At 45.2% G+C, this 16743-nt stretch overlaps 2 protein-coding genes across 3 annotated transcripts; one reads left to right on the forward strand and one right to left on the reverse strand.

Moving 5' to 3' along the window:
- The first annotated feature begins 1004 nt into the window (after nucleotides 1-1004).
- Nucleotides 1005-11871, forward strand: LOC130386298 (protein downstream neighbor of son homolog). 2 transcript variants are annotated; one of them, XM_056595127.1, is made up of 13 exons: nucleotides 1027-1637; nucleotides 3645-3719; nucleotides 4485-4514; nucleotides 4621-4821; nucleotides 6055-6233; nucleotides 6536-6611; nucleotides 7091-7193; nucleotides 7732-7816; nucleotides 8100-8300; nucleotides 8623-8821; nucleotides 9050-9119; nucleotides 9389-9519; nucleotides 11133-11871. In XM_056595127.1, the coding sequence occupies exons 1-13, from the start codon at nucleotides 1167-1169 to the stop codon at nucleotides 11274-11276; spliced, it is 1965 nt and encodes a 654-aa protein (XP_056451102.1). In that variant the 5' UTR covers nucleotides 1027-1166; the 3' UTR covers nucleotides 11277-11871. The 2 variants fall into 2 exon arrangements, with proteins under 2 accessions (XP_056451103.1, XP_056451102.1); XM_056595128.1 differs by lacking the exon at nucleotides 4485-4514 and having other exon boundaries at nucleotides 1005-1637; nucleotides 11133-11870.
- A 1660-nt stretch (nucleotides 11872-13531) lies between these two features.
- Nucleotides 13532-16502, reverse strand: LOC130386299 (mucin-2-like). The gene is made up of 3 exons (XM_056595129.1): nucleotides 16200-16502; nucleotides 15426-15676; nucleotides 13532-14992 (listed from the first exon to the last, which is right to left on the reverse strand). The coding sequence occupies exons 1-3, from the start codon at nucleotides 16462-16464 to the stop codon at nucleotides 13589-13591; spliced, it is 1920 nt and encodes a 639-aa protein (XP_056451104.1). The 5' UTR covers nucleotides 16465-16502; the 3' UTR covers nucleotides 13532-13588.
- Nucleotides 16503-16743: the final 241 nt, after the last annotated feature.

Here is a 16743-nt window from a genome sequence, read left to right on the forward strand (position 1 = left end):
ATAGAAACAGGCCGACATAAGAAATCATGGCTGCCCAAAGAGGAGCGGCTGTGCCAGCAGTGTGAAGAAGCTGCTGTAGAGACCGAGCAGCACTTCCTCCTCTGCCCCAAATTCAAAAATGTCCGCGAAGTATATTTTAGCAAATTCGGCCAAGAACACCCACATTTTATCAACTCCCACGTTGACCAACTAAAAATATTAATGGGAGAGAGAAAAGAGAGCTCCGTCCTCACAGGACAGTCTATTTCAGCTTGCCCCAACATGAGAGGATGACATTCTACACAAGGCCACACTGTTTTATTTTGTCTAATTTTAATGATAATTCATAACGTGTTTTATGTAGCTTCTCTTTACATTCATTTAATTTTACTATACTATTACTATTATTTATATATGTACTTACATCTGTTATCTTATATTGTTATAGGTTGTTATCTGTACACATTGTTCTGACGTTCTCTTTTGTAATATTTGTAACACTGTAATGCTTTGGAAACACTGTTTGGTTTACCACAATAAACATAAAGCTTTTCGAATTGAATTGAATTGAGAGAAATGTAATGTAACTTTATTTGAACAGGGACAATGTCCAAAAGAAACATTAACCTTGTTTAGAGCAAGGAGAGATGCATTGTACCAGGTTTTAGCAAACTGCTATTTTCCACCTGTAATCCCTGGGCAGAGAGAGAGAGAGAGAGAGAGAGAGAGAGAGAGAGAGAGAGAGAGAGAGAGAGAGAGAGGGAGAGAGAGGGAGAGAGAGTGTGTGTGTATCTTCAATTTATCTGTTTAAAGGAGATACTGGACTTTTTGTACACTCTTATCCACATTTGACTTTCTATTGAGTATGTAATAATTTGATATTTGTATGTATTACAAATACAAATTTAGAAATAGGGTTAGGGTTAACCCTTACCCTTACCCAAAGCTTTTAATCTTAAACAATATCAAATGCCTGCTTTGTCAAACTCTAACAAAAGGGATGACTACATCGCGTCGTTTTGGCTCCTCCGTCCGTGACGCGTTTAATGTCACTACGCAGGACACTGACGTCATCGCGTTACGCGCCAAATTCATTCGTTCATGGGAGCTATACACAACAGCTTCTTTCAGCCCCGTACTTTTTACACTGCATTTCGGGCAGAATAACGTAGATTAACATCAAAAACATGTCACAACAACCGGGCTATTCGCCCAGCTTCAAGCGACCGGCGGAGATAATGCGACTGAGGCGGAAGAGAACGCAGGGTGAGAGCCAGGGGTCCTGTTCCAGTCAGCGGGGCGCCGCCGCGTTCGTACCCGGGGACAGCGACCCCTCGCCTGGGTGCGTCCGGCCCTTCTCCCCGGGCCCGCTGCTGACCCTCCAGAACCGTTCCGGCGGAGGGGTGAAACGCCGGAACCCATTCGCCAGTATTGAAAATACGTGCAATAGCGCGAAGAAAAGACTTATTATTTACAATGATGATGAAAAGGAAGAAGATACGGAAAGTGTTGTTCTTGGGGTAGCGGAAACTACAAAGATTATGGACGGAGGGACTTCAAAGATGGCGGATGGCGAGTTGTCAACAAATAAGGTTCTGCTTTTGAGTGACAGCTTGGTGGAGGCGCAGCTGCAGGGGATGCAACATACCTTCAGCAAGGTGAATTCAATTTAGAATAATCTTAAAAATGTCTCCCCTTTCAATGTTGCATTATAAATGTGTCTTGTTAAAGGATATTATTGTCTTCATATTAAAACATTGTAAAGGCAAATTTATAAATATGTGAAAAGATCATCCATTTACGTCACGCGTAGATATATGAAATATGATATAACACAGAGTTCAGATAAATGAGTAGTAAGCAATCCTAATTCAAACATCAAACAGCATGAAAAAAGTGTCAAAAAGTTAAAACTAGACAGTTTAAGGTGCTAAATATATCAATGGAATATATTTATTTGCCGAAACCCATGGAACAATAACACACGAAAGATGACCACAGCAGAGATATTGACTTCCGTCAAGTTAGAAAGAAATTGGCAGATTCGGAGTTTGCGGTTCAATTGATCACTGAAACTAGCCTGGTTCTACCAGACTCTCGTACTTCACTTCATTTCATTTCATTTGTACAGAGAGTCTGGACCTAATCAATTGACAAACGTTAACTCACTTGAAGGCGGGTGTCTGTTGAAGTCTAAAATGATTGGATCTGCCCAGTGCCACTCTGGATCTGCCATAACCAATCGCTAACGTTTGGTTGTGACGTATGTCATGCGCCGGGAATCACGCGCAGGTTGTACACAAACCAAACACCTTGCGCGTCTGCACGAAAATGTCCGTCAACGACAGCTGCAGGTTTTGTTCGTCGAATTTAATTTATCAGGGAAAAATTGCACATTGTAAATCAACTACCGACCTACAACAACAACTCAAACTGGCGTACGACTTCATCGTCATTGTTCTCAGACACGCCCTCTGTTCGCTGATTGGTGGCCGCTGTGGCGGCACAAGAAAACCAAATTACATACAGCAGGTCCAGACCTAGTACTGAAGGGAAATTCAAATTGAGCGGAAGTACTTAGGCGGGCGGAGCCAGGCTACACTGAAACATCGTTGCGACACAAATGACACCTCTAGCTAAATGTAGTAACTTATGGTGCGTTCCAGAGCCCATCCAAAGCAATGGGATGTGGGACTTTATCCTACCTGAACTGTACTAGCTCCTACTTGGTGAAGTGGGGGTAGGTCGATCACCCCCGAGTTCGATAGTAGGAGGTTCCACTTCGACGGTGGGATGTTCCACTTCGACAGGCATTCCAGTGCACTTTTCTTAGTTGGAGGTAGGATAAGTCCCACGTCCCACTGGTTTGGATGGGCTCTGGAACGCACCATTAGAGAACCAGCTACAACCTTGTTTTCATCCAAACGAGCCGTCTTTAGAGAACGGTGAATTGCATTGGCTTCCATGAGCTGTCGGCTTTCAGCCGCGAGCTTAGGGACCGTCTGCAAAGTGCAAAACTGAAAACGACCACAATGGTCAAATTTCAATAGCGTCGCCATTATTGACTCTAGAGCCCCAAGACTTGCTCCAGATAGGCAAGGCCTCTATATGGTCCTCCTATTACAACCTTTACTTTTGAAAAATATGTCTCCGCTTATTTGTAAGGATTTTTTGTTGAGCACAATTTCAATAGCTAATGTTGACATCGTCCCAGCCAAAGAGTATTGGTATTAATACCTCATTCATTGTCCAAAATAATCCATAATAATTCAAATCGGGTTTTGTTGTGGGTACAAAATTAATCTTGAAGAACACTCGTCCCAAGCGTCCCCGGCGAAATTATCGTCTATGATTTGATGACTGATTTCAACGATCAATGATAGTAACCCACCTCAAACTGTTCACAAGAAGTCACAAATATATAGTACTTAACTTTGCCATTATCAGATAAAGATTATTGGTGGCCAAGTGCCTCACTTTAGCGTCCTTCACCCATCCAGCCACAGCATATTGGTAGGCATCAGTGCTCTTGAACGCTTTCAAGATATCTCCACTGTATTGGGGAGGGGTTGTGGACTAAATAAATATATATGTCATGAAGATTGATTTGAGGCAAGCGTGAGGCCGATACTAATGGACTAAAACATCTCGTTCTCCCTTCTCAGAAGCGTCTGGACTTCTCAGAAGACGACTCCTTGTTTGACGAGGAAGAGGAGGCGGAGAAGATACCGTTGCCAAAGGTCTGTATCTGTTTTATTGATCGACCGATATATCGGGCCGATATTTGCATATATCTTTTACGTTTACAGATTTCTTTAAAAAAATATATTACTTAATTTTCCTGGCATGATTTACTGACAGACAGTTCAATAAATGTTCATTTTGTAAATTGAGACTTGTAAGATATTTTTCTCATCATTGTGTATTTTTTATGATGTAAATTGAGAGAAGAAAAGCAGTATCGGCCATTGGCTAAGGCTGATGAAACGACATCGTTATCGGCATCGGCCTAATCTGTTGATCCCAAATCTGTTGAATGCTTCCTCTGATTGTCAAAATCAATGTCTTAAAATCCCCCCATTAAATAACTGTAAAGTCATTGGGTTTATGCTTTATCGAACTAGGAACCTTTGGCCTGGGAGCAGAAGACACTATTGATTAAATTGAGGACATTTGCAGAAGCTTTTATCCAAAGCGACTTACAATAAGTACATTTATACGGGAATGGGTTAACCTAGGGAGGTTCAGAACAGAAGGCGTTAGGCGGCCGCCTAAACTGTAAAGGGCTGTGGGAAACACTGACTACTACCATGACTCATACACCATCTCTCTCCTCTGAAAAACTTTCAGAGGCCCCAGCTCCAGAAGCAACTAGCGTGACCTATAACATCTGTTTGTTGCCTATGTAATTGTCCTACTGATTTCGGACATGCTTTGTTCCTGTTATGTGCTGTATGTAATTTGACATTTGATGTGCCTTGTTTCTGTTATATTATGTACTGCAGAACAGGAACCTGCTGGAAATCAGCTTTATAGTGAGTCAGGTTTTAAATTGTAACTTTGTTACCTTTAATACTTTCCTGTAGAATTAAAAAAATGAAATCTCTCAACCCCCCCACCCCTCCCCTGAAACGCTTTCAGAGCCCAAGTTCCCGCAGCCAGGCCTCCATAGCGCCCCCTGTCTGCGTGGAGTACCCCGCGGACTGGAGCCTCAAGACCCGCGTCCTCTTCACCTCCCCGCTGGCCTTCTCCTGGGCCGAGAAACCCAAGGCCCAGGAGGAGGCTGCCGGCCTCGCTCAGCACTGCCGGGCCCAGCACTCAGCCATCCCACACAGCATGCAGGTACCGACCAACACAGCCCTAGTGATGGACAGAAGGGCTGAATTTATCGGATGATTCTATCACAGATATCTGGATAGGATTTGGACCAATATTGCGATTGCAATTTAATCTGCGTTTATTTTTAATTCATTAAGTTCTTTATGTTCTGTATTATTCACTAAACATGCAATAATTCATTCTTTAGTATGACCAACACAACACTGGAAGCAGTCAACATATAAAATGCTCTTCCCTTTAGGCCAGGCCGTTGTATTGAGATTAATTGATATTATAACATATTTATTTAACTATTGAATTGTGAAAGAAAAATAAATATAAATCTTATTGATCTCCAGTCACAAACGGTAACAAATCGCAGCCTTTGTAATTTGCTTATTGCTTTCAATTACATCACAATTTTGTTTGCAGATTTGAAATCTTGCTAAATGGTGTCGATTTATTTATTTACACACAGCATGCAGGTACCGACGACCACAGCCCGACAGATTGGTGGGCCAAATCTTTCTGTCAATTTTCTGAAAGTTTTGTTGGGATCGGCGGATAGGTTTGCCGATTTGAAAACATCTAAGAAAAAATGTACTCCCGAATATCGACATCTCCCCCTTAATACCAGTATCAGCTGGGCTTTAGTACAGACTTTTTGGGGTGTATAATAAGTGATGCTACAACTGACGAATGGCCACGCCATTCGTCAGTTATTGGGGAGCAAAATGATCTATGAGAATATTGGTTCCTAGCCAACTGCCCCTGAATATATCTGATGATATATGATCATTTTTGGTTCTCTACCATTACAGTTAAGGCGTTAGCGACTGACAACGGTTAATACACACATTCACTCACCTACGGCGGAGTCAACCCCTCAGGGCGACAGCCAGCTCGTCAGGAGCAGTCAGTGTGAGGTGTCTCGCTCAGGGACACCTTGACACTCTACGCTAGGATGAGTCGGGGATCCAACTAGCGACCTTCAGGTTACCAGTCAACTCGCTTTACCTCCTGAGCGAAGCCAACCTTGTTTTTTTAATGCAGTCTGCGACAGACTGTTCCTCCACAATCCGTGTATCCATTCCCTTAGCTCTGATTGGTCAAATCTTAGCTCTGATTGCTCAAATCAGAGCTAAGGCTCGAGGTCAGACTGACCCGCAGCAAGAAACGGACCGCCGACTCCCGCAGGATTCCGATCTCTCAAAATCCCGAAAAACAGTCCCACAATGCACCTCTCTGTGTTCCCAGGAGCCGCGGTCGTGCTCGGAGCTGCGCTGTGCCTTCCAGCAGAGCCTGGTGTACTGGCAGCACCCCTCCCTGCCCTGGCTGTCGCTGTTCCCTCGCATCAACGCAGAGCGCAGCTTCTCAGGAAAGAGCACCCCCTGGGCTCAGGATCCGGTACTGCAGCAGAGCCTCATGAGCGAATGGTACTGCTCATGAATGAACAAATTACTGTTCATAAATTCTTACCAGTGGCCGGTCAAAGCGCTGTACAATACTGCCTCACATTCACACACCCATTCATCCACACATACAACCATGCATACATCGACGAGAGAGAGAGAGAGAGAGAGAGAGAGAGAGAGAGGTAGGTACATGACTGTTCTAGCTGGAAACTACATAGGTGTACAAGATGACGTTGGGGTGTGATATTCCTACATTAACCAGAATGCTTTACTCATGAACGTGGCCCTCCTGTCTTGGTGTCCGGGTGTGTTTCCCGCTGAAGGTCTGCCAGTCTGTCCTCGCTCTACAGTCTGCTGAAGGCCAGACTCTGTCCCTACTTCTACCTCTGCTCCTATCAGGTAGGTGTTTGTGACACGACTGTATGGTGTGTTGTGAGGACAAGCTTGCAAAGTAAAGTTTTGTGTGTTCTATTTGTAACTGCATGTGTGTGGCAGACTGTGTGTCGAAGTTGTAACTGTGTGTATGTAACCCCCCCCCCCCCCATGTTCTGTTGTGTAGACAAAGTAAGATTTGTGTTTCATTTGTAATTGCGTGTGGATGTTATTGTGTGTGTTGCAGTTGTGTGTGTGTGTTTATGCACATTTGTGTTTCATCCACTTTGGTATCCCATATGGTCTCTTACCTCCGTCATGCACCGCATAATCTGTGCTATAAAAAGAGTCTGCTATATTATTCTAAAAATAGTCAGATACATTATTCTAAGTGTCTGATATATTATTCTCGAAAGAGTCCAATATATTATTCTAAGAATAGTCCGATAAATTATTATGAAAAGAGTCGGATACAACTCGTAGTTAATTTCTTTGTGCATCCCCAGTTCACGGTGTTGTTCAGAGCAACCGGTCTGAGTGGCGCCGACTCCATCACCGCACTGCTCTCCCCCACCACCAGGGGGCTGCGAGAGGCCATGCGAGCTGAGGGTAAGCCCCCCCAACTCCACAGCAGTCTCTCTCGCACACACACACACACACACACACACACACACACACACACACACACACACACACACACACACACACACACACACACACACACACACACACACACACACACACACACACACACACACACACACACACACACACACACACACACGTTATTCAATCGGATCTCTGATCCTCACCCTAACTTTAAAGGGGACATATTATACCACCAGATGTGAGTGTGATAAGCCGTTACTAGCCATTTTAAAAATGTGCATCACAGGTGGGCGTGTCCAACTAGATGTATGACGGATAGATGAGCAACGTTTGCTACAGTCCACTGTTTAGGCTGGTAGACTGATCTACCCAGCACACCTGGGGGTATAATATGTCACCTTTAACTCTGCCATTTTAAGGTGCAGAGCTGGCTGTGTTTTTGAGGTAGATCTGCAAGGACATACGACTGTTTGGGTTCTCCAGGTAAGCTGTTGTTGTTGTTGTTGTTGACCCTTGGCTCCTTCTCCTGCTGCTCCAGGTATTGAGTTCACGCTGCCCCTAGTGGAGGAGCACAAGAAGAGCAAAGAGCGGCACCACAACAACACCCCCAAAGACAACACAGAGTACGTCTCTGTCTGTCTCTCTTTCAGTCTCTATGTCTCTCTCTTTCTCTCTGTCTTTCTCTCTCCCCTTCCCCTCCTCTCTCTGTCTCTCTTTGTCTCTCTATCCCTCCCTCCTGTCCCTCTATCTCGCTCTCTCTCTCTGTGTCTCTCATCCCTCTTTCCGTCACTCCCTCTGTCTACCTCTCTCTCTCTGCCTCTCACACTCCTTCTCTTGAACCCTCAGAGGTCAAAGGTCACCCAGTCTCCCCTCAACATTGGATGTGTTTCATTGATTCTCTTCCAGGTCCTCAGAGTCGAGGTCAGGGGACCGGGGTCAAAAGGTCGTCATTGACGGGGAGAAGTCTGAACAACGGGGGGCGGAGGGAGGTGGTTGCCATAACGACGATGACGATGACGATGAAGACGACGACGGGGGCTTCTCGTGGCTGATGGAGATGGGCGTCCAAGACAAGATCAAGAAGCCCGACAGTCTCTCCATCCAGCTGTACGTTTGTCTATTATTCATGTTGTTTAATTCAGAATAAAATAGAATGAATGCGTTTAAAATCAAACGTCACAATGTGAGTGTCTCTCTCTCTTTAACTCTCTGTCTCTCTCTTGTCCCATTGGACTAAACTAATTGCCTGGACTTACTCTCTCTCTCTCTTGTTCCATTGGTCTAACCTCCCGTCCTATCAGGTGTAAGGATCCCCTCTCTCTCGCTCTCGCTCTCGCTCTCTCTCTCTCTCTCTCTCTCCTTTCCCCCCCCCCCCCCCTCCCCCCCATTGGTCCAACCTAAATATGTATCCTTCCTCCTATCTAATCAGGCGTAAGGACCGCCACGCCGTCTCCCTGGACCACCTGCCGGACTCGGTGGTCCGTGTCGAGGGTCCACACACCTTCACCCTCATCAACTTCCTCATCAACTGCAAGAGCCTGGTGGCGGTGTCGGGGTCCCAGGCCGGCCTGCCCCCCACCCTGCTGGCCCCAAACGCCTTCAAGGGAGCCAGCATGATGACCCTCAAGGTGGGAGGAGGGGGGAGAGGGAGAGGGAGGCAACGCAATCTTTGTTTTTTTCACTCATTCACACGTTCAACTGTTTTTCGTTTTTTTAAATGTGTTTCGATTCCGTTCAAAGCAACGGATTCTCCCATTACTTCTATGATGAAAAGATTCATTTTCCATCTTTCGTCTTTCCTGTCACTCTCACTCCCTCTCACCCCCTCACTCTCTCACCCTCTCACCCCCTCCAAGGCGCGCAGTGTCAACGTGAAGACCCAGGTGCGATCCACCTTCCAGGACGTCTGCAGTCTGGAGCTCACAGGTGAGGAGAGAGAGAGAGGGGGGGGGACAGACAGACGGACATAGGGACAGAAAGACAGACAGAGGGGGAAGGGACAGAGAGAGAGAGGGGGGAGAAACAGAGAGGGGAGAGACAGGGAGAGAGATGGGGGAAGTATTTTCTTGCCCTCTGGGGGCTAGGGTCAGGGGGGCCGCCATAAACACTGCCCGCTTCGCCCTTTGATACTGTACTTGTGATTCAGGGCCTTACTAATATAGTTGAGTTTAACATGTCCCCCCCCTCCTCTCCAGGCCCCATCCTCCCCTCCTCGCTGCACGCCGTGACCCGCCTCCTTCGCCCTGCCCAGCGAGGGGGCTTCTCCGCTGCGCTCTACACCCACGCCCCCACCGCCGTCCTCAACACACACACCGCCCGCGATTCAGTAAGGACCGGCTTTGGCCACGCCAAACACCAAGCACGTTTCAGGGTCCGTCCGTCCGATCGAAGATTCCCTTTGGTCCGAAATTTCGCTTTCTCTTCCCCGCTTCGTGTTTTGTTTCAACCAATCGCGTCGCTGGAGGCGTCTGCAAGCGTGCATTTGCCTAAAAGTGACCCGATATATAACTTTTCGCAGTGGGGAAGAAGAGCGAAAACGTTGTTTTGTGCGATAGACTAGACTACTATATTCAACAACTATTTATTAAACAATAATATATAATTAGTAAAGCAGCTTTTCAAAATAACAGTATATTATTATGTGAAATTTTAACTATAAAGATAAATAACGTGCCTGAACAGCAGTGTCAGAATAATAGTCATATATTGAATGCAATTTCAACTTTTAAATTATTCTAAACTAACTATTATTATTAAAAAAAAATGGAAGAGGTAGTTACGGTGGCAGCCGTGTGTTGCTTAAGCTGTAAAGCGCTGTGAGAAATCCTGGCCTACAGATCAGTACTGTGTGGATCGACCACTTCGAAAATACAACATATAATCCTCTTCTGAACGCATCCAGTGGGGGCATGTCTTCATCTCCCTCCCTCTTTAATATTGAGGGTAGTAGTAAAGCAGTTCCATTAGGAGGAGACTATTACACCCAGCATGTAAGAATGAATTCTTAAAAGTCTTTTAGTCCATCTCCCATAAGACTCTGTAACACAACTGTTATATGCGTTCGGCTTAGCTCAGGACGTAGAGCGGGACGGCTGGTAACCAGAAGGTTGCTAGTTGGAGCCCCAGCTCCTCCTAGCTGGGTGTCGAGGTGTTGCTGAGCAAGACGCCTCACGCTGAGCTCCTGACCAGCTGGCTGTCGCCCTGAGGGGTCGACTCCGCCGTCGGTGTGTGCGGCGAAAACAGTGTATGTGTGCATTCACCGTTGTAAGTCGCTTTGGATAAAAGCGTCTGCTAGATGCAGTTAATGTAAATTGTATGAAACATGGTGCTATCACTCGTCATTAATCACTAAATAATTTGCACTTTCCACTAAAAGTGGGAAAAAAAGTCCACTAAAAGTGGAAAGTGCACATGCTCCAGTACTTATTCTGTATTGAAGGAATCTTACCCTAACCCTCAGCTGTTCTCTAACCCTTAAGCCACTTTCACACTGCACATATCTGTCGACGGATGACGGAGGTATTGTTTTTTTGGCATATCCAAGTCCGTCCGGGTTGTATTACAAAGGCAATTTCATTGGCCATTGTATTTGCATAACGCAATCTGATTAGCCGACGGATCCGTCTCTGCCTGAAAAGTTGAACATTTCTCAACTTTTGGACGCAGGCAACGGAACCGACAACCCACAATGCATTTCGAGAGCGCCCCTTGCAAAGTCAATGAGATCCGTCGACGAAGAGATGCCGTGTGAACGCGGCGTTAGGCATGCCCTATGTGTATCTGCCCCTATGGCATTGTAATCAGTGTTTATGTATGTTTGCTGGACACACTATAACTTTATTTATTTTATTACTGCATTTTTTTAAATTACTGATGCTGTAACCAGTCAATTGCTCATAGATGGGATGAAATAAAGTTCTTATCTCCCTCCCTCCCCAGGTGGGTGAGGCTGAGGGTGCTGAGCTGGCCTCCTGCGGCCTCCACCCCACCAGTGTGCAGCAGCTCCAGCAGCCCCCAACTCTAGGAAAGACGTCCCTGAGGCAACTGCATATGAGCAACTACAACTACACCTGGCTGAGCTGAAAGTGTGTATGGGAGACTGTGTGTCTGTCTGTGTGTTAGACTGTGTGGAATTGTATTTCAGTACTTGAATAGTGTGGTCGTTTTATAATAATTTGTCCATCTCTTGAATATATTTCCTAGTTTATATTGTGATCTGATTTGAGTGTCTATTTTAAGCATAACATATTATGAAATAATCCTAAATTGTCAGAAAACACCACGTTTTAACTTCAAACAGCTTTTTTATCAAATGAAATAAACAGCTGACCATAACCATTGGGCTGTTTTTGTATTAAATATATTTTGCATACCTTAAATTTTCCAAATGATATTGAAGGTGAGTAGGCGTTCCCACCTAGATGTGATGGATATAGATGAGCAACGTTTTCTACAGTCCACTGGTTAGGCCTGTACACTGATCTTTCCAGCATACATCTAGGGGACACGCCCACTTGTGATGTCAGAATAGGCAGTTTTTAAAATAGCTTGTAACGGCTAATCACACTCACACCTGGTGGTATAATATGTCACCTGTAAAGGGGACCTATTATGCTTTTCGACTTTTATGACCTATAAACGTTGTTATAATGATTGATAGTCATGTTTAACTATACTAAAGTGTCAAATAATGGCGTACATGCATTTCGACGTATTCCCTGCTGACAGTCTGGGGTGGCTGTGCAGAGCGCTAAACACTCAGGACAACGATTGCGATTCACTTGTTCACATTTCCGGGAAACATCTACGTAGACGTACTCCTGCCACGCCCCCATATGCCTGGTCAAATCTGGCCGTGTGCGCGCTCCAAGGAAGGTAACCAATCACAACGGAGTTGGGTTCGCAGGAGGGGGGCGAGGGGGCGGAGAAGGACGAAACGGAGCGTTGACAGAGAAGGCTGAAAGCGCCCAGATGAGAGGAAGAGTTTCCCGAAAATCTACATCGTTTTTTGTGTATGGTTAAACATGACTATCAATCATTATAACAACGTTTATAGGTCATAAAAGTCGAAAAAGCATAATAGGTCCCCTTTAAATGTTTCATTGGGCTTCCCGAGAATTGTTTGCTGGGTTAGCATTTGGTTATCCAGTAGCCGCTCCACTGCCTTGCACAGGGACATTAGCCTAGCTCCTGTTCATCTCATTACAATACGCTTTTAATTACTTTACAAAAATGTGCAATCTGTTCCGCAAAGTACCTTATTGCCAGTAACACAGCAAGATTGTAGCATGTCTACAGTTAATTCGGCACTGTTTTCCATTCAACCCAGATGGTAAGTTGGTCTAAAAGTTTTATATAGGATCGTCTTACTGGCCATAAACAAGTGTCATCATCACATAAGGAGCTAGGCTATCATAACTCTGCAAGTCAGTGGAACCCACTAACTGAAAGCAAATGCTAATCAAAAGCTATAGTCAGTTACAAGGGATGTCTATCACTTTTTCACTTCCAATGCCGATTTCAGTCCCTTACTCATTACTCTTGAGCAAATGAAATTTATGGAAGCACTTTGCTCATGATGGCCAATTAGCCGTCTAAAAAACATACAAAAAAACGTCTGGCATGAATCAAGTGAAAAGTAATGCAACAATGTAAATTGTTACCTAACCAAAGTTAAATGGTTTGAAACATAGTGAAGAGTTGACAAATAGCTAAAGTGAAAAAGTTTAAATACATTTGAGATAAATTATAGAATTGCTGAGCTGTAAAGCTGGTTTGCAATTGTTGAAGTGTGCATGCGTGATCCCTTGTAACCAGGAAAAGTGCCACTTGAAGCTCCGTCTCTTAATGTAGAGGCGGAGGAGCAAGTTAATTTAAACACAAGCTTTACATAGTGGAAATCATGCATGTACTTAAATGTGGCAATGATGGTACCTAATTTGCGTTGACAAAGTTTTATGGCCGGATTGTTTGGACTGGGGCCAGGTAGTGCAGCCATAATTAAACCATCATATCTGCACTGAAAGTTGCATACTCCTTGAAATGGCCCCTAGTGAAGTCAGTTTAAAATCTCAGCGACTTATAGATTTTGACGGCAGAACTAGGAAGTTTGGGGTCGGCTTAGCTCAGGAGGTAGAGCAGGTTGACTTGTAACCAGAACCTAGCTAGTTTAATCCCTGGCTCCTAGAGTGTTGAGGTGTCCCTGAGCACCTCACTCTCTCTACTCCTGAGGAGCTGGATGTCACCCTGACACTCCAACTCCGCCGTCAGTGTGTCAATGTGTGCATTAACCGTTGTAAATCGCTTTGGATAAAACGTAAATGCAGGTTTGAATGAAAACACAAGCGACAACATTCAGAAACAGTTCAATGTTTTATTTGAGACACTGCAGGAAATTACCAGTTCCAACAGTTTGGAAGATGGTCAGAGCGAGGTATAAAGGGAACGTTACACAGCCGCTGCTTTAGACCACTGTTGCGGGGAACCAGCGATGGAGGGTTTCCCCGTCGCTGCCCATTTGAAGCACTCCTCGGGTGAGGCATCGATTGATGGTTCCCCTGTTTCTGACCAACTGGAGCACTCGGGTGAGCCATCGATGCAGGGATCCCATGTTGTGGACTAATTGGATAACTGTTTGAGGGCAGCATCCATGGAGGAATCAATGTCCAATTAAATTGTTGCTGCACATTTTGATCACCGTTTGAGGATTGAGGCTTTAGACTAGGATGCCACTGTTGCTTCCCATTTGGAAAACTTTCAGATTGAGGAATCGTTGAAGGATTCGACTGGAGTAATGGGTCGAATGGGGTCAGGGATGGATAAGATGGTGCAATGGCACCAGCTGGCTGATGCGCCGCCGTTGCCGGATCAGTCATCGTGGTTTGAGGGCCACGGGGGCCTTGGAGTTGGTAGTGGGGACTTGGAGCAGAGTATCGATGATGCTGCGGCACAGTTAGATCACTGCTGGATTTAGGCATCAAAAGAGGATTCCACGGGTGCTGCCAGTAAGGATTACCATGGTAATGAGGCATCGATAGAGGATTCCACTGGTACAAGTCTGATTGTTTAGTGTCAGCAGCTGGTGGAGTCGTTTCTGGTGGTTGTACTGTAGTCGTTTCTGGTGGTTGTACTGTGGTCGTAGGTGCTGCTGTCGTTATTTGGGGATGATTGACCATGTGGGGCCAGTATGGAAAACCGTGGTAAGGAGGCATCAATAGAGGATTCCACTCGTGCAAGTGAGATGGTTTCGCAGCTGGAGGAATCATTTGTGGCAGATCTTTGCCTTTTATTGGCGGATGTGCAGCAGTCGTAGGGGCTACAGTTGAAGGGGGTGCAGTCGTTACCTGGGGAGGATTGAGTTGTCCGTGCCCATAGGGATAACCTTGGTAAGGAGCCATCATGGCAGGATTCCACAGGTTTTGGTATAATGGAATGGATGGCATTAATGGCGGATGTACTGCAGTCGTAGGGGCAGAAGTCGTGGGGGGGACAGAAGTCGTGGGGGGGGCAGTCGGTACCTGGGGAGGATTGACCATGTGGTGCCAGTGTGGATAACCTTGGTAATTAGGCATCATTGCAGGGTGCCAGGGGTGCTGGTATAATGGAAAGGATGGATCAGCTGGCGGAGTGGCAGTAGTTTGTGGCGGCTCTTTTGCCTTAACTGGCGGATGCGTCACAGTTGGCATCTGTAGTGGATGGACTACTTGTTGTTGCCCCTTAGGACTGGATGTCTGAGCTTTGGGGCAAGAGAGCATGATGGGAATTCCTTGCCAAAGCATTGGCAGTAGGTATCGTCCATCCTATGGAACAAAAAACGTTAATTTGAATCGTTGGTGGGGGGAATAGAATAGAGCAGGGTTTTCAAAGTGTGAGAGTGGGATTTCCCCCTAGGGGGCGCCAGAGGGCTTCAGGGGGGCACGACGTGAGAAAAAAGTTTAAGACTCAAACTCATTGAAACCACTAAATTATAGAGGAGCCACAAAGGAGGCTAACTGGCAGTTAACAGATCGATTTTCACAAGGATAAAAAATGTAATGTAAAAAGGTTGTTAAAATGTGTACAATTATTAAATTATCCTCAAAAATGCACGATGAATGATTAAAATGTGTAAAAGAACCAAACAATCTCTCAAGACAACGATTTTGGAACTGTTGGGGGGGCGCATCTTTCAATTTATTCTCTAATCACTCAGATTTCGAAAACCCCTGGTCTCGAGCACCAGAAAGACATTACCTTCTCCGTGATTGTACAGCCGTCGTACGGCACGGTCAGCTCAAGCCCAGCAGAGTCTTGGTTAACCGTGTAACCACAGGACTCGGGGACGCTGGCGAGAGGAAGTGCCGCGCTGCTTTTGTCGCCTTGGGCCAACGCCAGCTGTGACGCCCCGGGTTCCTTCGCTAGGAGCCACATCTGGTTCGGGGCACACTGGCAGGAAGGCTCCATGCTGCTCCACTGCCTCATGGCCCTGGGATCTAGAGGAAGGCCTTCAGACAAACGTTGAAGTTAGGGTGATGTTTATGTTGTAGGGCTGAATGATTGATCAGATTCTAACCAACATGGCGATGTTAATAAGTGCGATTTGCGAAGTCTGCAATTATTGTTTTTAAGTTTCATATTTCTTACTTTTAGAATTCAATAGTTAAATAAAGTTGTAATAATATAAATTAATCTCAACACATAGGCCTGGCCTAAAGGAAAGGGCAGTTTAAATGTTGACTGCTTCTAATGTAGTGTTGGTCATACTATAGAATGATTTATTGCTCGTCTAGTGAATAATACAGAACATACAAAACTTAAAAAAAGGTTCAGCCCCATTATACTGTACGAATCTTCTATCCAAGTATAAAACTGTTAGCCATTTTACTCTTTGGTTAGTCTCCTTTAAAGCTTGAGGAATGCCCCCATCTGGTTATTTTAGCAATTAGTATTTATTTTTTTAATCAAAAAAATAGCCAATGGGAAAAAGAAGAAAAGTTGACAAAAAAAACTCAATTGATCCACTCAAACCTGGTGATCCTTCTTGGAAATCCCATGCATCTTCAGTGAAGGGAGACTTAACGACATCAGGCTGGGCTCCATTTTGGTCAAAGAAGTTGCCAAACAGAATCTTCCCCTCTTGATAATTTGCCTCAGGGTCCACACTTCTTCTGTGGAAGGCTTTCCTCAAACTGTGTGATTGAGTACAGGACACCAGACAACATAGTACCGTTGTTGCCAATGCGAAGACTAAAGAAGGCCTGGGCCACGTCTTAATTGTCCTTTTGTACGCCATGCTCCTTGAAAACTCTGCTATGCATCGAGTGTGAGAGCTCCACACATCCTATTTGTATTTATCTCCTGCCGTAGAGTAGCCAATCAGAGTCCATCGGTGGTTAACCATGTTCCCCGTGATAGGCTCACGAGGGATGGGCGCACCTGGAAAAAATTACTTAAAGTGGACATACTACCATACTAGTTAGAATGCCAGAATAAGATGTATGTTCCAAAACATAGTATGTAAAATGGATTTTGACAAAAATACCAGGATGTTGGTAAGATAAGTCACATAGAC

This window comes from Gadus chalcogrammus, chromosome 7, assembly GCF_026213295.1.
Source record: "Gadus chalcogrammus isolate NIFS_2021 chromosome 7, NIFS_Gcha_1.0, whole genome shotgun sequence".
Taxonomy (NCBI): domain Eukaryota; kingdom Metazoa; phylum Chordata; class Actinopteri; order Gadiformes; family Gadidae; genus Gadus; species Gadus chalcogrammus.